Raw genomic sequence first — 23,464 nt, 5'->3', positions numbered from 1 at the left:
CGCCCTTGCTGCGTCACCTGCACCAGGACTGGTAGAGCCTCAGGAGCGACCTCGGCAGCCTCACCTCTCGGTCCCCAAAGAGGGAGAGTGGGGGCCTGGCTCTGGCTACATCTGGCTCAAGGGAACGCTGTGGCTGGTTTGATCTTCTGTCCCAACTGCCAAAACTTTCATCAATAAAACTTCCTACAGCAACAGGCTGTGTGGCCACTGTATCATCGCGTTTGCGGGAAAACACTTCTCCCTTCTCAGACTCTTCCTTTGTGTTCACAGCTTGGCTCTTGGAGAAGAGGCTGAGCTTTGGGCCTGTCTTGGCCTCTGACCTGTCTTCCTCACTAAGCCTGATCCTTCCAGCTTTAGATTGAAAGGGAGGCAGGAGAGGTGGGTGAATCTTCCTTCCCCTTGAAGGCTTAGCGGCCACCGCAGTGTTACCACCTGACCAATTTCAAACTCGTGTGTCTCAGGGAACAGGGGCCCCAGGAGAGGAGAGAGTGGAGCCGCCAGAACACCAGTGCACTTAGTGATCAAGTTTGTCATCTCACCAGGGTGCAGTTCATGACTCCCCGAAACAGTTACGATATAGTAACATCAAGATCACTGGTCACAGATCACCATCGCAGGTAAAATAATAGTGAGAAAATGTGAGATATTGCAAGAACTGTCCAAATGTGGCCCAGACAGGAAGCGAGCACACACTGTTGTGTGTGCAGGGCAAAAACAGGGTCCTCACAGGGGGTCCTTACGTCAAGTTCAAACAGCTCCACAGTTTCATCCTAAATAAGCCTTCCAAGGAATTCTATCAAGATTATTTTGAAAGGTAATTCTGAGGCACATTTCTGGACTTTACAACAGAAGCCAGGTGATTTTGTAATTGTACCGTATGGTTCTCATGATGGGAAATAAAAGAACATCACTTAATTTCATGGGTGGAATCACAGAGGGGTGCATTTTTTGCATTAAGTTCATTTATTTATTTATTGCATTAAGTTTATTTTCTTCGATTATTACAAGGGAATACAAATCTTATGAGAAACAGCTAAAGAAAATTGTATGCTCTTTTTTTTGTTAAAGTCTGTTGTTATAATGTCATTTAAAAACATATAATATATGCACGATCTTCCCACTTACAAGTGCTAGCAAATATTTTTTCTTAACATCTCATACCATTCAATGGACGTGCGCAGAGACCTGCAGCTGTGGTCAGGTAACGGTTCTCTGCTGGGAAGCTTTCCATATGGCATATGGTTGTCTCTCAGGATCTTTAGGGAATTGGTTCCAGGACCCCCAAAATACCCAAATCCACAGATGTTCAAGTCCCTCATCTAAGACAGCACATTCCCCTGTCTATTTTCAGTCATCTCTGGCTCACTTCCTAATGCAGTGTATTGTGTTAGGTAGGGAGCATCTATGCTAGATAGTTCTGGTGGTGTGTTGTTTAGGGAATAATGACCAAAAAAATGGTCTGAACATGTTCAGGACAGACAGAATCTTTTTCCTGAATGTTTTCAGTCCTCAGTTGGCTACATCTGCTGATGCCAACCACACAGGTCCAGAAGGACTCTTGTGTCCCTTAACAGGTGGGCATTGGTCTGATCTACAGTTTCTAAACCAAATGACCTTCTAACAATAGCATGGTATTCAAAGAAAAAAAATAACATACTGCCTGATGCACAGCAGTTGCCTGTGTCAGGAGTCACCCGTCAAGCCGAGAGGCCACTTCTGTGCTACAGCTCACGTTTTTGTTTTTGTTTTGTTTTTTTTAATATTTTCTTAGTTGTTGATGGACCTTTATTTTATTTACTTATTTACATGTGATTCTGAGATTTGAACCCAGGCCTCGTACATTTTTATTTCAGGCTCAAGGAAAGTATGTGGGGACTTCAGGAGCCTTTGTGGAATAAAAGTAAAATGGGGAGGAGGGTCCAAAACTAGAAATATTTTTGGAGGAAGAAATTGGTTCTGCACAGAATATAAGGAAGACAGATGTTGCCTTATGGAGCTCATCAGTGCTTTTCTTCTACTTAAAAAGAAAAAAGAAAAACCTTTGGGCAGTTTGTGGCTGTTATTTTTTTAACTCTATTTAGATTTTTATGTGGTGCTGAGGATCAAACCCAGTGCCTCACACCTGGTAGGCAAGTGCTCTGTCACTGAGCTATAACCCAGCCCCATGGCCGTGTTATTTTTTTAAATCATCCGACATTATTTCTCTTCTTTATTTCGCCAGGATAAGCCCCGTGGCACAGGTTCCTGTCATGGTGCCATTGGCCCAGAGCTCTGCTTTGCAGTGCCACCTGCTCTTGTGCCACGCTGTCAGCTCACATTGGACTCAGAGTCAGTGTGGATTTTTTTTTTTAAGTTTTGTTTACCTGACTTTAAATTTGCGTATGGTGAAATGTATACTTCTGCTAAGCATTTCTGAGTTTTGGACAACCTGTGGTCATGTACCCACCACCACCATCAGCACAGAGAACAGCTCCATCCAGCCCCCGAAGCTGGAATGAGGGTTCAAATGCAAGCAGGAAAATCATGGAATGAGTACTTTTTATTTAACCTAGCAGGAAACAAATTCATAGAAATCTTAAAACTGGCTGCTGTGAGCTGAGCAGACCCCCTGCCACACACTCCAGTCCCCGTGATGGTCTGCCTCACCGCAGGCCCAAGGCAGTGGAGTCGGCCAACCTGGGACTGCAACCTCTGAAATCATAAGCCAAAGCGAACACGTGCCCCTCTAAGTTGGTTTCCGTATTTTGTAGTTTTCAGCATGCAGATTCCATGCATATTTTGTTAGATTTATAACAAACTATTTACGATTTGGGTGCTTATAAATGTGTAATTTCTATTTCTATTTGTTCACTGCTGGTATATAAAAATTTGCTTGATTTTTGTTACTTCCTATCCTATGACCTTGCTAGACTTATTTGCCAGTTCTAGGATCTATCTTAAGACTCCTTCTAAGTAGAATCCACAAATTTTTTATGTTTATTTAGCTGTAATCCATATGTTTTGATATTTTGGGTTTTTCATTCAGTTAAAAATAGTTTATGGTTTTCTTTCTGACTTTAAAAAAAAATCCCAATTATTTAAAAGTGTGTTTTTGGTTTGTTTTATATTTTGATGGTAGTTCTGGGGATCAAACCCAGGCCCTCACGCATGCTAGGCCAGCACTATACCACATAACCCAGCTCCCAAACTGTATTTTTTTTTAATTTCAAAATATTTTGGTATTTCCAGATATCGCTGTTTAATTTCATATGGCAGAAAATGTATCCTGCATTATTTTAATTGTTTTAAGTTCATTAATGTTTGGTAACCCAAAATGTGGTCCATTGTGATGTGTGTTCATGTGTACTTGCAGAGAGTTTTTAGATGGAGTGCTTTGTAAATCTCAATCAGGTCAACTTGGTTTAGTGCTCAGGCCTCACACTTTCTTGCTGCTGTCCTGTACTTGTTTTATTATTGATTACTGGACAGGAATGTTGAAATCTCTAAGAGTTGTAGATTTGTCTAGTTCTATCTTTTTTTTCTTTGAAAACTTTCCACATTTATTTACACATAGCTTAAGGAATCATTTCCCAACCCTATTTAATATTTGCAGATTTCTTTAGTTGGAAACAAAAATTCAAAATACAGCAAGTACAGGCACGGGTGTCACTCCAGCAGGGCTTGCCCTCTTGATCTTGCCTTTCAGCAAATGGGCTGAAGTTGGAGAGGTGGCAGTCAGACACAGAAATGTTTGCTTTAATTTCTTCCATCCATCAAGTCATAAAGGAAGTTACCATGGAGCCTCAGAATCAGTACCCAAAAATGTGGGCTGGTCCAGTAGCTAGTAGCTCAGTGGTAGAGTACTGACCCCGCATTAAAAAAAAAAAAAGTGGAATGGATTAGTTTAAATGAGATAATTACCAGATTGATGAGCAGTGGTTAAAAGAAACAAGACCTTTGGTGCATAGGCAAAATTACCACATTACTTGCAGAAGCAGAATTCTCTAAGACCTTTCTGTAGCCCTTATTTACATGCGTTTTAAAAAGTTACTGCAAGATAGTTTAAAATTTTAACCAAAACAAGAAAAGTATGAAGTGAACAGTTGATGACACTAAATTCAACTGTTTATGAATCAAAGAACTTAAAAAGCAAATCTGGGAATTGAATTCCCTTATGACTCTAGGGCTTCAGTTAGAATCTTTTTCTGTTGATGCTATTTCTATTTTATTCTTTCAATATAGTCTCTTCAGAGTCAGAAAAATGACTTCAGCAACTTTATGAAAATCAGCAATTTTTGAGAGGATGTACCTGGGAAATCCAGTGAGCTCAGCTTCCCTCCCTCCCTGCGGTGGGCTGGCAGGCGCCTGGCCCCTCCACGGGGTCTTTACCCCACACTTCTCCTTGGGGATGTCTTTAACCAGAAGGCCCAGGCCCAGGGCTGGTAGGAGTACCGGTAAGAAGCGCAAGGCTTGCGAGGCTGCTTCCCTCTGCTCTGGGGGCTGGGGGCTTCCTTCCCCGGGACGACCTTGGGTCTGGGTGTCAGGTGGCCTGAACACAGAAGGTAAGCTGTGGGTGCGCGTGGATAGAAGAAGTGATCAAATAGACTGTGGGCCTTCGACATCATTCATGTGTCTCTCTATTCCACTTTGGGGACTGAGCATGGGAATTGGCCTTTTGAAAATGCCCTTGGGGGCTGGGGATGTGGCTCAAGCGGTAGCGCGCTCGCCTGGCATGCGTGCGGCCCGGGTTCGATCCTCAGCACCACATACCAACAAAGATGTTGTGTCCGCCGAGAACTAAAAAATAAATATTAAAAATTCTCTCTCTCTCTCTCCTCTCTCACTCTCTCTTTAAAAAAAAAAAAAAGAAAATGCCCTTGGCTAGTCGATGGGGACCCCCATTACTAAGGGGATCCCTGATGTCTCTGAACTGGAAGACAGCTTGGACTCTCAAACATTAGATATGGGAACTTGCAAGTAGATTTTCCACTGACTGTCTGGCCTGCCCTAAGTGATGGTGCCCCTGCTTGGCGGAGAACCAGTTTCAACTGTTGTGTTGAATTCAGGTGTCACCAGAGAAGGGATGTGCTTTGGTCCACAGGCTTACTTACTGGGCCCCTGTTGTTCTGTTTGTTCCTACTGTTTTTTATTGCTCGGTTACCTCTTTCTCACAATTTTGGGGATTATTTAAATATTTTTGGTACTTTCTGATTTATTTATTTATTTTTGTGGTTCTGGGGATTGAAAACAGGACTTCATGCATGTTAAGCAAGCACTTCACTAAGCGACACCTCAAACCCTATTATGGTTTGGATGTGAGGTGTCCCCCAAAAGCTCACATGTGAAGCAATGCAAGAAAGTTCAAAGGAGAAATGATTGGGTTGTAAGAGTCTTAACCCCATCAGTGTTTTAATCCCAGTGGTAGAGATTAATTGAGTGGTAGCTGAAGAGGTAGGGTGTGGCTGGAGGAGGTGGGAGCTGGGGTGTGGCTTTGGGGTACATATATTCTGTATCTGTCTGGAGAGTGGAGTGTCTGTCTGTCTGTCTTGTCTCTCTCTCTCTCTCTCTCTTTCTCTCTCTCTCTCTGTCTCTGTCTCTCTGTGCTGCGGATCCAACCCAGGGTCGTGTGCATGCCAGGCAAGCACCCTACCAACTGAGCTATGTCCCCAGCCCCTCTCTGCTTCTTGATCACCGTGATGTGAGCTGCTTCCCTGTGCCGCACACTAGGCCTTAGTTCAGCCTCACCCTGAGCCCCAAGAAATGGAGCCTTTTATGGACTGAGGCCTCTGAAACCATGAGCCCTCAAATAAATCCTTTCTCCTCTTCAATTGTTCTGTTCAGACCTTTAGTCACAGCAGCAAAGAAGCTGACTAAAACAAGCCCCTAGTACTATGTCTAATTCACCTACTCTATTGCTTGTAGTCCGTATCTGTTAGTATTATTACATAGGAGTTGCTCTGGACAGCACAACATACATCCCTCATTTTTAATAGTCTATCTAAATTTAATATTTTAATACTTCAAGTAAAATGTACAAGCCTTATAAACATATTTTACCTTCCTCTTTATACTTTAGTTGTTTTATGTATGATCTCTACATTCATCAAACATTTTACCAATGATATTTTTTTTCTTTCTGCAGTCAAAATATTTTAAAGAACTTTAGAAAACAGTCTATTCTATTTAGTCAGATATTAACCACTTCTCTCGTTCTTTCATTCCTTGAGCACCAAGTTTCTCTCTCACATCTCCTCAGCCCAAAAAAACTTCACTTAGTATTTATTTTAGAACAAGTCTGTTGGCAACAATTTTTTTACATTTTCCTTCATCTGAGAACATCTGTTTGACTCCATTCCTTAAGAATATTTCACCTAAACCAAGAGCACTGTTCCACTGCCCTCTGTCCTCCATGGTTCCTGATGACAAATCTGCAGTCCCTCTAATCCTTCCCGCGTCTGCTATGACACGTTTCCCGGCTGCTTCCCAGAGCTTTGTCTCTGGTTGTGGGCAGTTGAGTGGGTGTATATGGGCCCATTTTCTTTGAATTTATCTTGTTGGATGGCTCATGGAGCATCTTGAATCTGTAAAGTTGTTTTTCACCAAAATCTGAGGAGTTTTGGTCATTATTTTTTCAAATGTCTTCTGTACCAGTCTCTTTCCCCTTTATTCCTGAGCCTCCAGTGGCAGAGGTGTCAGACCTTTCAGTGTTGTCCCAGAGGGCTCTGCGCCTCCTGTTCAGTAGTTTTAATCATTTTTCTCTGTTCTTCACATTGAAAATTTTCGATCTTCAAGTTCACTAACGCTTTCCTATGTTGTCTCATTCTGCTGTGTTGTTTCAGACAGTGTGTTTTTCAGTTCTAAAGTTGCCATTTAGTTCCCATTTCTTCCTCATGGTTTCTGTTTCTCTGCTGAGAGACTAGCACCTTTACCTTCATTTAAAGTGCATTCATCTTCCCTCAAGAGGTTATGTCCGTCACTTTAACACCCGTGTGCACTCCGTTATCCGAGTCAGCTCAGCATTGCCATCTGACAGTTCTTTCCCTTCGTTTGTTCACATTTTCCTGGTTCTTTATATGTTGAAGAATTTTTGACACTTTGATGATTCTCTTGGGAGACTTCCATGTTCTGTTGTAATCCTCTGGAGAATATTGATTGGTTGCTGCTGTGTGGCAGGCAATCATGAGACTCATACCACAAGTTCTACCTTGTTCTCTATGAATGGTGGCTCCCGTGCCACCTAAGTTGTTAAAACCTTTCCTGTGCTCCTTTGGGCCTTTCCTTTGCATGTGCCACTCTGAGGTTATCTGGGAGCATGATAGTAGTTCAGTTCTCAAAGCTCTTGCTATCCTATTTTGGATTCACTCCTGCAGAGTTTAAGGTTGAACCCAGGATTTGTTCCAATTTATACTTAGAATTGGGAGGTTCCCCTTCTTCAGCTCTGTCCGCTCTGCGATTCCCTGAACTTTCTGGATCCCAGGAGCCTCTTTCCCAACCCTCTGGCCGGCAATCCGGATTTTCTTTCAGAGTTCCAACTGCACTTCCTGCCACTGGGGTTGGTTGAAGGACAGGGCTGGAGGAGGAAAAAAGGGAGAGGAAGAAAAAGAGAAAAACCAGAGATTTCTCTGTACTCTTTGATTTGTGAAGGCCCCTTTTCTTGGTTCTGTGGCCAAGAAGACAGAGTTGGAGCGGTCCATGGTGGGATGCCTTCGTGTCAAACACAGGGAAGCAACAGAGAAAACCAAACCAGCAACGCAGCCCTCCTCTCCACCCAGGATCGCACCTTCGCTTTGACTCCCCGGCAGTCTGTGGCCTACTGTTTACTCTTCAGGGGTCTCAAGTTAGATCTCGTTCCTTCAAGATGGCTTGTTTGCTAAGAGGACTTAGCAGGCACTGGAAAGAGACCTTATCCTCCTTTCCTCTTCATGGAAGTCTCAATGTCACATTCTGTGCAAACCCTCAAGTGGTGTATCTGTATTCAGAACACGAATGCGCACACCACACACATATCCAGTCTCTTTTTCCAATTTGTAGAGCAAATTCAACCCCTGGGTAGGGAAGCCCAAGACAACAATTTCCTGACACAATGCCTTTTAAAATTCAGCCTGGAGACTGCATCTGTAGTCCTTTGGACCTTTGCAAGGTCAGTCTCATTGATTCTGCATTCTCATTTTGTTGGCTTCAATATATGGGGCAGTGGAACTTAATCAATATAAATTGGATGGCATTTCAGAGATCAGAGTTCTGCCTGCATTAGAGGGTGATTGCTTTACAGCTGGAGATTCCATTTGTTGAGCTCAGCTCCTGGTCCACGTGAGGCCTGTACTGAAGAGCTGACTGAGCTTCAGCACTGCCGCCTCCTCCCCCACCTCCCTCTCTGCTCACCAGTCGTGCCAACTATTTGTGGAGGCCACAGTTTTTACAAGGAAAAACAGTGAACGGTTTGACCACGGGAAGTATGAGACTCATGCCACAAGCTCTACCTTGTTCTCTTGTAGCTGAGGAATCTGATGGTTCTTTTCTGGTCGCTGAGCCTCTGGGTTTCTAAGTATGGGTGGCCTTGCGCGTCCATCAGAGAACTTCTGTCTCCGTGTTCCTGCAGTCATCTACCCAAGATGAGCCAAACCCGTTAGGAAAAATGACTCCGTTATCTCTTATTGCCTTTCTTCTTCTTCTTTATCACTTGACAAACGAGTCTGGCGTAATTAATAAATGTATCATCTGAGAGACATTAGTGCTCTGAATGTCACTTCTTTTTAAAAACCTCGTTATGACAGGCTTGGTGGCACCCACCTGAAATGCCAGTGACTCAGGAGGCTGAGGCAGGAAGACTCAACAACTAAGCTAGGTTCCAAGCAACTTAGTGAGACCCTGTCTCTAAATAAAAAATTTAAAAAGGCTGGGGTGTGGCTCACTGGTTGAGCATCCCTGGGTTCCACCTCCAATACAAAAAAAGAAAGGAAGGAAGGAAGACAAACAAACCTAACTCTTGGCTGTGATGTGGCTCTGCGGTCGAGCACTGGTCCAGCATGCATGAGGCCCTGGGCTCCATCCCCAGGGCCTCCCCCATAAACAAACAATTTAAGTTCTAACTGCTGAAACACGTTTGGATTGGGGATCCGCACCTAGTTGTGGCAACAGCTCCTGCTCCGAGTCTGATGAACCCTGAGTGGACTGCCCCCTTGCTAACTGGACACTGTGGGCAGTCTCCAGGCAGTGAGGTGGAACCCACTCAGGAGTCAGTGGTCTGCAGCGAGCCCTCGGTGGGCTCTTGGCCCTGGCCATCTTCCCCCAGCCCCAGACTCTTCACCGTCACCACTCTTTAGTGACAGCCAGCGCTCTCTGAATAGGACATTAGCCCTGAGCACCCTCTGCTGGGTGGAGGGCTCCCGACAGGCCTGGGTGCCCCGGAGAGGCACCTGGAGTTCCCTCCTGCTGGGCAGACAGGGCGGGCAGCCAGGGGGCTGGGGGAAGGGGAGACCAGCGTGGGGTCAGCAGGACCAAAGGGGAGACCACGCGAGGTGTGACCAGGGAGCCACCTAAAAGCAGCTCTGAGAAGAGGAGTGAACGGGAGGCTCTCGCCAGGACTCTCCTCTGAGCAGTTCAGGGTTCGGAATTCCGCCAGGTGCTTGGGACTGACCTGGAAAGGAGCAATGAGAAGGGCTTAGCCGTGGAGCTTCCAGAGGACAGTGTTTCCCCTCCCTTTTTGGCTCAGGGGGAATTAGATCATTGTTTGCTGTTCCATTAGCACATTTAAAAAAGTGTCCACAAATTCGTTTTACATGTTTCCCCTGGAGAAGTGGGATGTAGGCTACCCCGCTTCAGTCTGGGCGGGTCCTGTGGACTGGTCATCCACTGCCCTGTCACAAATCACCCTGACACTCAGTGCCTTGAAACAACAGTTGTCATCTCAACACTTCTCAGCAAAGAAACCGTCAGTGAGGTGAACAGAGAGCCTACACAAGGGGAGCAAATCTCTACCACACCACATGAGGCAGGGCACTGATCTCCAGGATCTATAAAGCACTCAAAAACCCAAATAACCCCATCAATAAAGGGGCCAAGGACCTGAACAGACACTTCTCAGAAGAGGATACACAATCAATCAACAAACATATGAAAAAATGTTCATCATCTCCAGCAATGAGAGAAATGCAAATAAAAAACACTCTAAGATTTCATCTCACTCCTGTCAGAATGGCAGCTATTAAGAATACAAACATCAGTAAGTGTTGGTGAGGATGTGGGGAAAAGGCACACTCATACACTGCTGGTGGAACTGCAGATCGGTGCAGCCAATATGGAAAGCAGTGTGGAGATTCCTTGGAAAACTGGGAATGGAACCACCTTTTGATCCAGCTATCCCACTCCTCGGTTTGTAGCCAAAGGACTTAAAATCAGCACACTGTAGTGACTCAGCCACATCAATGTTTACAGCAGCTCAGTTCATAATAGCTAACTGTGGATGCCCTCGGCAGATGAATAGATAAAGAAACACTGTTATACATACATAATGGAATATTACTCAGCACTAAAAGAGAAAAAAATCATGTCATTTGCAGGTAAATGGATGGCGTTGGAGAATATAATGCTAAGTGAAGTTACCTAATCCCAAAAAACCTGCGACCAGATGTTTTCTTTGATATGAAGCTGCTGACTCACTATGGCGATGGCAGTGGGGGGGGGGCATGGGAGGAATGGAGGACTTTAGAGGGGGGACTTGGGAGCGGCTCAGCTGCTCTGGCCCGCTCTCAGCTACCTTCAAGATTGCTTGGTCCCCAGCAGGAGGCCTCAGCTCCTTACCAGGTGACCTTTCCGTGTGGCTGTTGGAGTGACTCATGACCTGACAGCTGGCTTCAGTGATGACAGATCATCACCTGCTCTTGGAGGTCACATTTCTGACCTCCTCATCCTGAGTCACTCAGAAGAGAAAGACAGTTTGTTTCCACCCTTGGAAGGCGCCATATCAAAGAACACTTATTCTGAAACCATGTTACCCTGTGACTTCCACCAAATACAACCCGGAGAAGTGAGGTTGGGTGATTCCAGAAGCTTCTTCATTGTTATGGAGACGCTCGGCCCTGAAGACCGAGTCTCCATGTTAGAAGTTGACTACCCTGAAGCCACCATGCTGTGAGGAACCTGGGGCCACGTGGAGAGGCCATGTGTAGGTGCTCCAGTGGACAGCAGCATCAGCTGCAGACCTGTGGCAGCAAAGGAGTGGCCGATGCCCCAAGCCCGAGCTGCTGTGTCACTGGAAGACATGGCCCGGGCATCGTGGAGCAGAGCTGGATCACCCTGGCTGAGTTCCTAACCCACGAAATCCACGAGCATGTTGAACGCTTGTCCTAGGACACTCAGTTTAGGGGCTGTTGGTTACGCAGCCTTGGGAACTGGGGAGGGGTTCCCAGCCTTCTGTCCCTGTGGGCTCAGCCTCCAGTGAGTCCACAAGGCACTTTCCCCAGCCATCTCTCCATTTCGCTGACCCTCCTGCACTTTACTTTGTCCCTTGGACTCTGAAGAGAGAAGTCCCATTATAAACAGTGGCTGCTTGGCTTTCCACAGCGCACAACAGGCCGACCTTGCCCAAGCTCACACTGCTGCTGGGCGGAGCAGAGCCCTGCGTGGGTATCGCCAGTGGAGTGCAGTGCAGTGGTTGGAAGTAGTTCAAGTGATTATTGGGAATAGCTTTCCTTTCTTTCATTTTTTACCAAACCACCCACCTCCAAGAGTCCCACAGCCCACGTAACGTGTCCCTGAAACACTGAGGAAACCCCTTGAACGCCGTGTGGCCCTGGGACCTAGGGCTGCGTCCGTCTCAGGCAGCCTGCGGGCTGTGCAGGGAAGGGAAGCCGAGGGCTCGTGGGAGCGGCTGGCGGTTGTCAAGTAATGCCTTCCCTCCGGACCTGCGATCCCCAGGGAGAGGGGCGCTTCTCTTTGCCCTCAGCCCCTCTGGCCCTGGGCCCGTGGCTCTGCAGTCCACACAGCGGTGTGGTCACATGGAGTCCCTCCCAGGGCTTTGTGGGGTCAGAATAAAGAAAGCTCACCTGGGGCCCTTCCTGGGCTGCTGCTCTCCTCATCTCTGTCCCTGTTCTTTGACCCAAGTGGCAGGTGGTGGGATTCTGTCAGCGTGACTGTGACAATGTCATAAGAGTCATCAGGCTGTTGTGTACATTCTCAGTTCCACCATGGAGTGAACTTTCAGGGTCGGGGTTTCCATTTGGGGTGTCCTGCAGGGGCCTCCCAGTAGGTGGGGCCTCTCAGCGTGTCTCTCCCCGGCGGGCACGAGACCCAGAGGGGCCCGAGCGTCACACTCAGTCACAGACACATGCTGAGGGGCTGGGGGCAGAAGCCGAGCTTCAGGGACGGACACGGGATGACCTCTTCTCCCTAATAGTCCCCTAGTGTTGGGCAAAGGTTGGTCTGCACCATAAAAGCAGTGTCTAAAGCAACCTGGAGGGCCGGGTGGTGGCTCGGCAGAGCGCTTGCGGGCCTGGGGGAGGACAGGGTCCGATCCTCAGCGCAGGACAGAAAACAAAGATCCATTGACAACAAAGACAAGCCAAAGGGGGCTGGGTGTGGCTCAGTGGAGCGCGCTCGCCTGGCATGCAGGAGGCCCTGGGTTCCATCCTCGGCACCACATAAACGCAAAATAAAGATACTGTGTCCAGGGGCTGGGGATGTGGCTCAGGCGGTAGCGCGCTGGCCTGGCATGCGTGCGGCCCGGGTTCCATCCTCGGCACCACATACCAACAAAGATGTTGTGTCCGCCGAGAACTAAAAAATAAATATTAAAAAAAAAAAAAGATACTGTGTCCACCTAGAACTAAAAGATAAATATCTTTTAACAATCAAAGTGTGTGTGTGTGTGTGTGTTTTAGGGCAGACTAGAGGTGAACTCGGGACATTTATCAATAACCGAAGCCCCTTCAGGCCTGGGCCGCAGCTGGGGGCGGGAGTGCCCTTGCTGTGCTGTGTTCCTCCAGCTCGGGGTTTGAGATCCATCCCGCCCCCTAGATTGACCACAGAACTGAGGGTCAGGCTCCAGGTGAAGATGGCCTCCCTCAGAGCAGCAGGGTCCCTCCCCAAAGTCGGAATTCTCTGTGGGGATGGTAAGAAGCCTGGCCCTGGCCCTCGCAGAGGGCGGTGAGATCTTAGGGGGACCCTGGCCCAGGGCTCCTCCCCGCTGCTCCAGACCCCTCCAGACCCGCGTGGCCCTCAGACCCCTTCCCCCTCCTCTTTCCAGCCACCACATCTTCACACCAGGGGCTCTTGACCTTGAAACCCCCGAAGGGCACCTGGCCGTGTCCTGCTGCCCCAGCCTCCCACCCACCCCACTCACTGGGACCAGCCCTCCCTCACCAGGGCTCCGCTCAGCCTCTGGTGCCCCCGAGAGTCAGTGACAAGGAGAGAAGCCCTTCCCCGAAGCGGCGTCTGTCATCCCTCTCTGTCTCAGCGCTGTGTCTACTCCAAGGTTTCCATCGTCTGCAGGAACCAGCTTGAGAACTGGCTGCTGGAACCCCCGGCCATCTCATCAGAAGCATGATGTCCATGAGGAAGGAGGTTAAAATGCTGAGCTCCTGTCTCAGCCAGCCACACGCGTGAGGCTCAGACATAACTTTGAACACCAGCTGTGTCTGCATGACGGTTGGAAACCAGCTCGAGGGAGGAGGGACGGTCAGCTGTGGCTGTCCTGCCGAGTTGAGGCTCCCCCGTGGGCCTGGGTAGGTTCAAAGGCTGGGCTGACCTTCCGCCGGGGAAGCCGGCCCTGCCTCTGGCCACCGTGGGGCCTTGGCAGGGCCACTTCCCTCTGCTTCTCGGTCCCTTGTCCAGAGTGGAGGACAGCCCGGCGCTGGCCTGGAGGGGGCGTGGAGATAAGGGTGGTTGGGGGCTCCATCCTGGCCTGTGGGCGCTGAGGGTGATGGTGGTGCCCATGGGCCCTGGGATCCTAAGAGGTGTGGCCGCACTCGTGGCTCGTGAATGAGGGACGGGGACGTGGATGTCAGCTCAGCCTGGTCACGCCTTGCTGAGCAGCGGGGGCGCATGGTGGGAAGCAGTGACGTGGCTGTCCCCAGATGTCAGAGCGCTCGCTCAGCCCTGGTGGGGAGGAGGCACCAAGCGGCCCTCTCTCCCGTCTCTCCAGGGTGCTGGGGCTGGTCACTGCACAGGGGATGACCCTGGAATCTGGCCAGCACCACTTCGGGCTCTTCTTGATGCAGTTGAGGGGTGCGTGGGTGCAGGTGCGTGGGAGCAGGTGAGCGGGCACGTGGGTCAGGCTGGCGCACAGTAAGCTCTATTGAACAAGCAGGGTGCACTTTGAAACAGCATAAAAAGTGTCACACAGTGCGCAACAGTGTCACCCATCCTCCAGTCTGCCTCCACATGGCTGGCAGTTTGCTCTTCGCCCCTCAGTCTTTTCCTGGACTTAGATTTTTGGTACCAGTGATTGAACCCAGGGGTGCTTGACCACTGAGCCACGGAATCCTCAGAACTTTTTTTTTTCTTTTTTTGAGCCAGCATCTTGCTAAGTTGCTTAGGGGCTCAGTAAATTGCTGAGGCTGGCCTCCAACTTATGGTCCTCCTGCCTCAGCCTCCTGAGCCACTGGGATTACAGGCGTGTGCCACCACACTGGCCTGGCGGTAGCTTTTTACTGCAGCATCACTACAAACACGGGAGAAGGTTGGCTAGATGCTGTGTGACAGGAACTTCCCAGATCTGCTATGTTTTTCCAGGATCATGGCCATTGACAGAAACACTGTGATGTGGCTGGAGATGGTGTGGGAAGAGCCTCCTGAAATACTAGAAAAATAGAGCCCTTTGCCCGTCATTAGGAGTGTGACAAAACAGCAACAAAAGACAATTGTGTTACTAAAGTCCCCTCAGAACCTCTCCCAAATCCCATCTGAGCTCAGCTCTTCACCCCCAGCTTTCTCTGACTTAAGCACCCGCTGCGACTCGGGTTTCTCCTGCCCTTGCGATCGGACCTCAGAATCATCCTCCCTCCCTCCAGCACCAAGGGCAGAGGGTCACCAAAGCCGGGTCAGGCCGCTCTCCTGTCTTCACGCCGAAGACTTGGGAATGGGGCTCAAAAGTCCGTGAGTGTAGATGACCTGTGACGGGGCACGTGCCCCAAGGGAGACCCGCAGGAGGTATTGCAGAAAGGCCTTAGGAAGATATTTCTAGCCCCGTTAAAATGGTGAGGGAAATTTAATACTGATACAGAAAAATGCTCCCAAAATATTGATAAGAGTAAAGGATAGATAATGTAAGAAAAATCAGACCAGGCACTCCTCAGAAAGATTGACTCCACCTGCCACATCACCTGGCCATTCTACTCCTAGGATTTAACCAACAGAAAAGAAAACATAAATCCAGCCAAGACTCACAGACACTTGTGCACAGCAACTTCATTTATGATAGACCTGAACTGGAAATCTCCCAGATGCTTGCTAACGTCTGGACAAAGAAATGGTGGCTTAAGTAGACAGTGGAATAATACTCATCCCTGAAAAGGGAGGAACTATTTCCACAATGGCATGAATGAATCTCCAAATCACTAGGAGGAGTGAGAGAAGCCAAAGAGTTCATGGAATCAGAGAACAGAATGGTGGCTAACCAGGCCTGGGCTGGGGGTGGAGCCTGGGGCACTGGTCAGAGGGTAAAGGTGCCAGCAAGACAGCAGGTCAAGTTCAAGAGCTCTGCTGTACAACATGGTGACTGTAGTTAACAGCATATCACACACTTGAGAGTTCACACACACACAGGAGGGGAAGGATAACTATGAGCTGGACACAGGCTAACTGGCTTGACTCAGCCATTCCAAAATACATGTATATTCAAAACACCAAATTGAAAGCCACAAATATACTGTATCCCATTTTTATTTGTCAATCTAAAATAATAGTTGAAGATTTTAAAAGAAAGAAGCCATCCCCGAATAAGAGAGTGTGCCCTAAATTGTTCCATTGGTGTGAAATTCTAGAGAACTCAAGCCAATCTGTAGTGACGGCAAGGTCAGCATGGCTGGGGTGGGCGTGGGAGGGGGTGAGCTGCCAAGGGCGCGAAGAGGCCTTGCGGGGGTGTCTGTGGTCCTGAGTGTGGCAGCTTCACACGTGTGCACACGTGCCAGCTCCCTGCCTCCCTCTGCAGTAGGGGCAGCTCCTCGGTCCTCTCTGGGCCTGGAGCACCTCTCTGGGGAGCACTTCACACAGGGTTTATTATATCAAGGTATGAGTTTCCTGTTGCTGCTGTAACAAATCACCACAAACCCAGTGGCTTAAAACAACATGAACTTATTCTCCAACAGCCCTCGAAGTCCAGAGTCTGAAACAGGCTTCATGGTGCTTAAACTCAAGGGTCCCACAGCCTCCAGAGGAAAGCCACAGGCGAGGACCTGCTCCCCTCCCTGCGAGACAGACACGAGCCCGCAGGGGTCCGGGCCAGACGGACGCTCTCAGAGAGCAGGTTTGGATCCTGTTATTCATGTCCCTTTATTTCTAGATTTTGAGATGATCAAATCATGTATTTCAAAAACACTGGGTCCTTGGCACCAAGGTCCACTCATGGACTCATGTCCATCTTATGACAGCCCTGGGAGGCCGGCTGGTACCCTTCTCCCATCCCACAGACACTTGGGCATGGAGAGGTGAGGGGCAGGCCCCGGGCCAAGGGAGAGAGGATTTGAGCTGCAGAATCCTGTGGTTTTTCCTTCCTCCCTTCCTTCTGGGGATGGAACCAGGGCCTCGTGCTTGCTGGACAAGCTCTCTACCATTGAGCTGCACCCCCAGGCCCCAGAATCCCATTCTTAATCATGCAACTCTGCTGGCCTTGAAATGCCAATTTTAGGAATGACTGACAGACTGATGGGAAATATTTCTTTTTTTTCTTTTTTTTAAGAGAGAGAGAAGAAAGAGAATTTTTTAATATTTATTTTTTAGCTTTCGGTGGACGCTACGTCTCTATTTTATTTTTATGTGGTGCTGAGGATCGAACCTAGCGCCCCGCACATGCCAGGTGAGCGTGTTACCGCTTGAGCCACATCCCCAGCCCCAATGGGAAATGTTTCCTTCAGAGAATAACAGTGACCCAAGCTCCTATGTCCAGCCTGTATCTCTAGTCACCACCACTGCAGGGTGCTCTGCCATCGGCCAGGAGGACGGCTGTGGGGCAGACCTCACCAACACAGGGAGTCAATGCAGTAGAGGAAGACGACGGGGGGGGGGTGGGGGCTGCGGAGACACGGACGACAGGGCAGATGTCCACCTGTGAGTGACAGTGAACCCCTCCCCTGGGCATATCTGTAAAGCACAAATTGAAAAGAAACAACAGATAGACGGGAGGGAGACCAGTAGAACCGAGGAAGGAGAATGGGGTGAGGGAGGAGGGGAGGGAAAGAGGAATCACGGGACAGAAATGGAGCAAATTAGACTCCGCGCACACTGGGTTATGTCCAAAATGAACCCCCAGGGGCTGGGGTTGTGCTCGGCGGTAGAGCGCTCGCCTCGCAGGTAGAGGCTCTGGGTTCCATCCTCAGCACCACATAAATGTAAATAAATAAAGTTAAAAAATGAACCCCACTATTTTGTGTCACTGTAATGCACTAATAGAAGCATTAGAAATTTGCTCAGAGTGTACATCTCATGCTTAGATTTCTTGCAACAATGATAATAATTGCCCATCCTGATTTGGTAAGCGTGAGTACAGCTTGACCTCTGCATTTTAATGAATTCACAGATGATTCCAGGGCTGAGGTCCACAGACCCCACTTGGAGTAAACAGGATGTACGCATTTGTAACAAAAAGTGTGTGTGTGTGTGTGTGTGTGTGTGTGTGTGTAATTCATTCATTCATGTCCAGGTACAGAGAGACTCCTACACTGAACTGGAAACAGTCCTCTCTAAATGGGGATTTTTGAGTGGTTTTCCCCTCCCTTTAGTAAACTGTTCGTTCTCAAAGGTTTGATAATTGGTCTGTAAAGAAAACACTTAAAATGCAACGAATCTTACTGATTCAGAAAGAGAGAGAGAGACCAGCCTTGAGGGTCTCGTGGGAAGCTGGGCATTGGGTGCTGCTTTGCTGGACCCTCCTCTATGACCATGGGAAAGGGAGTGCCAGGAACCATGTGAGAAAATGTCCCCGAGTGTTTCTGTCCTGTGTGATCCCTGCACACAGGAAGCCCTATGTGCCTGTGAGGAAAGAATGGATCCAAGAGAGAACCTCAACCCTGGTCACCCAGCATGAGCAGGACGTGGCACCTCAGGAGAAGGTGCAGAGGTAGGACTGGTCACGTGTGGATGGAATCCTACTGCTGCAGACACTAGCAATCTGCCCAAGTTTTCTTTAACAAAAATTGAACTAACAGGAGAAGGTGCTAAGGACAAGTTTCCTAAGTCTTTGCTTTCCATTTAAACCTCTCTCTGGTGGTAACCACAAGATATGGCCTTGTACCAGTCAGCTTGCTGTTACTGTAACAAAATGCCTGAGAAAATTAACTTATAAACGGAAAAGGCTTGTTTTGTGGGGGAAGGGTGTGGGGGTGTGGAGAACGAATGGCACTTTTCACATTTCTGTTCACTCTGAAAATGCTTTCTAGGGAAGATATTACAAGGGCTGAGTGGAATTTTTTTTCTGGGTGTTATTTGAACTTCAATGTGTTAAGCCAAAAAACAAACAAACAAACAAAACAAAACAAAACAAAAACTCTGCTTCATCTGTAGTTAGAAACTTGAGTTTTTAAAAGCCACGTTGCAGATCAGTGGGGACAGCAGGAAAGGCATGCTCTCCACCAAACGTACACACATCTGTGTGAGGTGGGTTCATGGAAACAGGTGCAGACTTCCTCCAGCTAAACCTAAACCCGGGTTTCACAGGTGACTTCTACCAAACGTTTTCAGAACCAGCCATGATTGAATCACAGCCTTGGAGTAGAACTGTCATGTGTGTTGTGTGTGTGTCTCGCTGTGTTGTTCTTGATGGAAGATGTTCCTAAGCAAAGAAATGGTAGAGGTGACAGACCTGCCAATTGCCCTTCTCTGGTCATCCCATCATCACATTCCATAACATCGAAAGGTCACACTGTACCCCAGTCAGAAGTGCAATGCAGTGTGGCAGTTAAAACCAAATATATTTCTAAAAGATGATGTTATCAAGCTGGGCGTGGTGGCACAGCCCTGTATTCCAGTGGCTCAGGAGGCTGAGGCTGGAGGATTGCAAGCTCAAGGCCAGCCTTAGCAACTTAGCAAGGCCCTCAGCAACTTACTGAGACCCTGTCTCTAAATAAAAAATAAAAAGGGATAGGGGTATGCTCAGTGGGTAAGCACCCCTGGGTTCAATTCCCAGTGCAAACAAAGGGGTGGGGGGAGAGTGAGAGGCAGAGAGAGACAGAGAGAGAGAGAGAGAGAGAGAGAGAGAGAGAGAGAGAGAGAGAGAGATTAGGTTATAGCTCTCTAGTCCACGTGCAAGCCAGGTGTGTGCTGTCCATTACTTTATGTTTATCAAGCACCACACACAAAAAAATGTTCCTGAGGGAAACTTTAAAATGCTTTTGTTTTAAAATGCTATTTCCTATTGCTCAGGAAAACAAGTGATTCTGTTACATAAAGAGAATTCTGACAACTCACTGTAAAAATCTGATGAGCTTTTCTCTATGCTGGGTACCAGATTTTTTTCAAGTTTCTCCTTGAGAATTAGGTCCAGTAGAACCCACATATTGAGAAAGAAGCTTTATGGATCATGTATAAAATATATTTGAGTCGTTTTTGTTTTTAAGTTATGTGAGGTTTCTGCTTCCATATTCATAGGCCTGCGTAGATGAGGATGTGCTTTATGATGAGGCTTCTAAGGGTCTGTTGACCCTTTAATGTGTGAGGAATGAGTTCTTGGGAATCTGGCTGTTTGGACGTCACCATCTTGTCCTGTTCTATGCTGCTGCAGCACAACACCTGGGCCCGGGCTGATCAGGAGCCGAGGGTTATGGGCTCCAGTTCTGGGGCTGGAGGTCCAGGATCAAGGCCTCTGGAGCAGGCCTTCCTACTGCATCAGCACGTGGTCAGGGACCGGGGAGCAGCGGGGTGAGCGCGCCTTTCACGTTCCGTATCCACTGGAAGTTTGTAAAAGACAGGAACATCCCTGATGGTCTAGGAGAAGTCACCTCTACAGCCATCAGGGCCCTGGGTTTAATTCAATGAAGATTTTTACTTCCAGTAATTTGAGGACTGTTCAAACTTTTCCTTTCCTCTAAAGTCAGTTTTGGTAAACTTTTTCCTAGGCATTTGATCCTTTTGCTTAAGTTTTTAAATGTGTTGTCAAAAAGTTGTTCGCTGCAATCTCTTACGCCATGATGGGTTTCCATCCCCCACAGATTACTGGGCCCACGTGGAGCCTGGAGTTGAAGGGAGCTGTTGGGACACGGCTGAGGTTGTCCAGTCAACAGTAACCCGGCTCAAGATAGCTGCGCTGCAGGTTGGAAAATACGATTCTGGAAATATGACCTGGTGAGTGGGTTCACGAATGGCCAGAGAGAGGGCACGGCCTAAAGATTCCAGTCTGTCACCTGTGGGCGCAGAAGCAGGAGGGGCTGGCTGCGGAGGGTCAGGACCGCTGCTGGAGAGCCCGGCTGTGGATCGGTGCAGTGCTTCTTGCACCAGGTGTGGTTAGCGGAAGGATGCTCGAGTCTTCCTTTCACCCACGGCCCGAGAGCCCTACAGAGGCTAGGCAGCCCCTCAGCCATCACAGAGGAGGAGCCAGGCTCGGTTCAGTGCCACCAAATGCAAAGCAAAGTTCTTGACCAGATTGGAGCATCTTGGCCTGGAGAAGTCTGTGAGGCCCCGCAGGGACCAGTCCAGCAGATAACGGGGAGCCCGAGCCATGGGGCGGGGAGGAGCACTGCAGCCAGGAGGAACCCCAAACTCAAATGTCGCATGGCCAGAGTGAGTTTAGTGGGTTCAAGGAATGGAAGGAAACCCAGTGGTGCTGGGGCAGAGCCAGCGAGAGGAGAGGGTGGTGGATGGGGTGGGAGAGAGAGGAGGCCATGGCTGGGCAGGAGGTCGGACTCAGAGCCCGGGGCACCGGTTTGGGCTGAGGCCATGGGGGCTCAGCGCCCTAGCGGAGAGGGCTGCAGGGGGCTGCAGTTCTCCTCCTGGCCCTCCAGCAGCATCTGGACCTCACAGATCCTTGGCCTCAGGCTCTCCTGGTGCCCTCCCTGTGGGGTCACGGAGACCAGCCCCTGTGTGCAGAGTCCTGTGCCCACAGAACCACCTGCACCCTCCTGAGGAAGGTCAGCCTAGTTCCCGGTCTCTGGATCCTGGGCAGGATGCCCACCTCCTCAGGGGCTCCAGCCAGTGGCTCTGATGGGGAAGGGGCCATTTCCTGGGGCAGCAGGTATGTCCTGCAACACTCTGAAGATCATTTCCATTGACATTATGTCATTGTGCCTGGAGACGGCTTGGTGTTTGTGTTGCCTTTCTGTGTTTGTATCTTTAAATTCACTTATTTATTTTCATTAGGCATAAGTGACAGAGGATGCATTTTGACTCACTGTACCCAGGTGCAGCGCAGCTGTGCCTTTCCCTGATTGTCCTACCCAGGCCGGCATCTCTGTTCTGTTGGTGGGCTGCTCGTCGTGGTCAGACGACTCTACTGTCGTCCCATTGCGTCCTCAGCCTCTCTCGTTCCCCCCAGCCGCGCAGGTTGACCTTGAGCACACAGGCGCTGGCCACCTGCACCTCAATTCCAGGCAGACGCCGACCTCCTCGTCCTTCCCCTTCCTGCCTGGGGTCGGGTGGGGGCTTTGTCTCCTGGATCCCAGGAGGACGTCCTTACTGCCCTCTGGCGGCGGAGGGGTTTCTGTTCTGCACCGGGCGTCAGATGCTTAGAGATAGCAGGAAGGTGAGGGAGGAGGAGTGGGGGATCAGAACCGGCTAAGCCATTTGTGCCGGCATCCCAGATACCAAACGGGCACGACACCCTGCCGACAGGTGGCTCGTCTGTATCAAGGACACACTGTCCCAGGGCCTGTTTATAGGCCAGCTATGCTTTTGTTCTTAAAGATAATAAAGTACCATGAGCTCTAGAGAGTGATTTGCAAGCTATTTGGATGCACCTGTGTCAAGTGGCTGACACGTTCACAGAACTGGAGTCTTGGGCCTTCACTCTTTCCAATACCCCAGAGCCAAAAGGCTCCTGGCCAACTCTTGTCTCTAAGCTGAGACCCCACAGCTGGATGTCGGAGGAGAACATCGTGGTGGTTATTACCCCTCTGACGTATTTTTTCTCATCAGGTGAAAAAAAGTCGGCTGCTCATGGCTGCCAGAGTTAGAATTCAGGATTCTGTGATCTTTAATTTTCAGATCTTCAAATAAAAATTTCCCTAAATTTATATTACAGTCTATTTTCATTGATCTCATTATAATTTAACTTTTAGGGTTTTAATATGATTTTTATTTTACACTGGATCTTAAGAAATGTGTCTAATGTTTGAAGCAAAGACATGTGCAGTCAATTTACTTTGACAGGGGGACTTTGCTTTTGGAATGCCCTCTGATCATCGCTTCTTACTGCTCTTAAATACTTACATATGACGCAGTATCTGTGAATCAATACGACACATGATCTGGTGGCTGGGAAGTGAGCGTAGAGCATCCCCGTTGCCAGGACAGACAAACACCAGTGTAACAGCTGGCTGTAGGCGTTGGCCCAGTGTTTGGCAAACACCAGTCTAGACATTGCTGCACGATGAACATGTGAATCAGGAGATTTTGATGAAGCAGATCACCCTCCCTGGTGTGGGTGGCTTATCAGGCAGCTCAGCTGAGAAGGGAAGAGGTTCCTGCCAGTTGGTGCCCTTCAGCCCTGTCTGCAGCGTCAGTCCTTCCGGAGTGGGTGGGCGTCCTTCCCAAGTGTCTAAGGACAAGTCAGAGCTCCTTCTTGGTGCCTGGCCTCCCTTTTCTGGAGGCACCACAGGCAGCAGGGACATGGGGCTTCCTGAGGTTGGGTCTGCTGGTCTCCTGGGGGGTGAGCACGTGACTGTTTAGCTCCTTTCCTCAGAACACTACAGAGGAGGTGGGGCCTTGTCCTGCCGGTGACTCAGGGACCCTGCAGCCTCCCTCACATGGGAGGGTGGGTTCTTATCAGGGCTCAGGAGCTCTGCAGAGGCATCCTATTGAGCAGCTGACTGCTGCGAGGATGGAGCTTTGGTCTTTTCCTTCTTGCCCTGGGTGCTTCTTCCAACACCCATAGCATTCACACAGCTGCAACAGGCAAGTGGGGTCTCATTCAGGAGAGGCACATCCTGTTTTCATTGATTTGTGAAGAAGCATTCACAACAAATTAAGTCATAGAAATGTCAAAGGCGGTACCTCTGCATGTTCCTGCAAAAATGTTTGTTTGATGTGAATCAAAACCTGAAGCTCACATTTGTCCTGCATCCCTACAGAGGCCTCTGGAACAGAGATTGGTGACTGTCTTAACTGCTTGTCTCACTTCTGGACA

At 48.8% G+C, this 23,464-nt stretch overlaps 1 protein-coding gene across 2 annotated transcripts in view; it reads left to right on the top strand.

Moving 5' to 3' along the window:
* The window catches only part of PER3 (period circadian regulator 3), an 89,081-nt gene extending 66,830 nt beyond the window's left edge, over positions 1 to 22,251 (top strand). Inside the window, exons 21-23 of one of the 2 annotated variants that reach the window (XR_014023834.1) lie at positions 16,284 to 16,441; positions 18,149 to 18,250; positions 20,337 to 20,427. Coding sequence is in view for 1 of the 2 variants with exons in the window: in XM_081308471.1 (XP_081164597.1) it covers positions 20,337 to 20,411 (75 nt within the window). In the remaining variant the exon portion in view is untranslated. Of the gene's footprint in view, positions 1 to 16,283; positions 16,442 to 18,148; positions 18,251 to 20,336 lie in introns of both variants that reach the window. The other variant, XM_081308471.1, reaches the window with a different exon arrangement.
* The last annotated feature ends 1,213 nt before the right edge of the window (positions 22,252 to 23,464 follow it).

Source organism: Spermophilus citellus (genome assembly GCF_964194105.1).
Source record: "Spermophilus citellus genome assembly, chromosome: 9".
NCBI classification, from domain to species: domain Eukaryota; kingdom Metazoa; phylum Chordata; class Mammalia; order Rodentia; family Sciuridae; genus Spermophilus; species Spermophilus citellus.
This window is presented reverse-complemented; position numbering and strand designations above follow the sequence as displayed.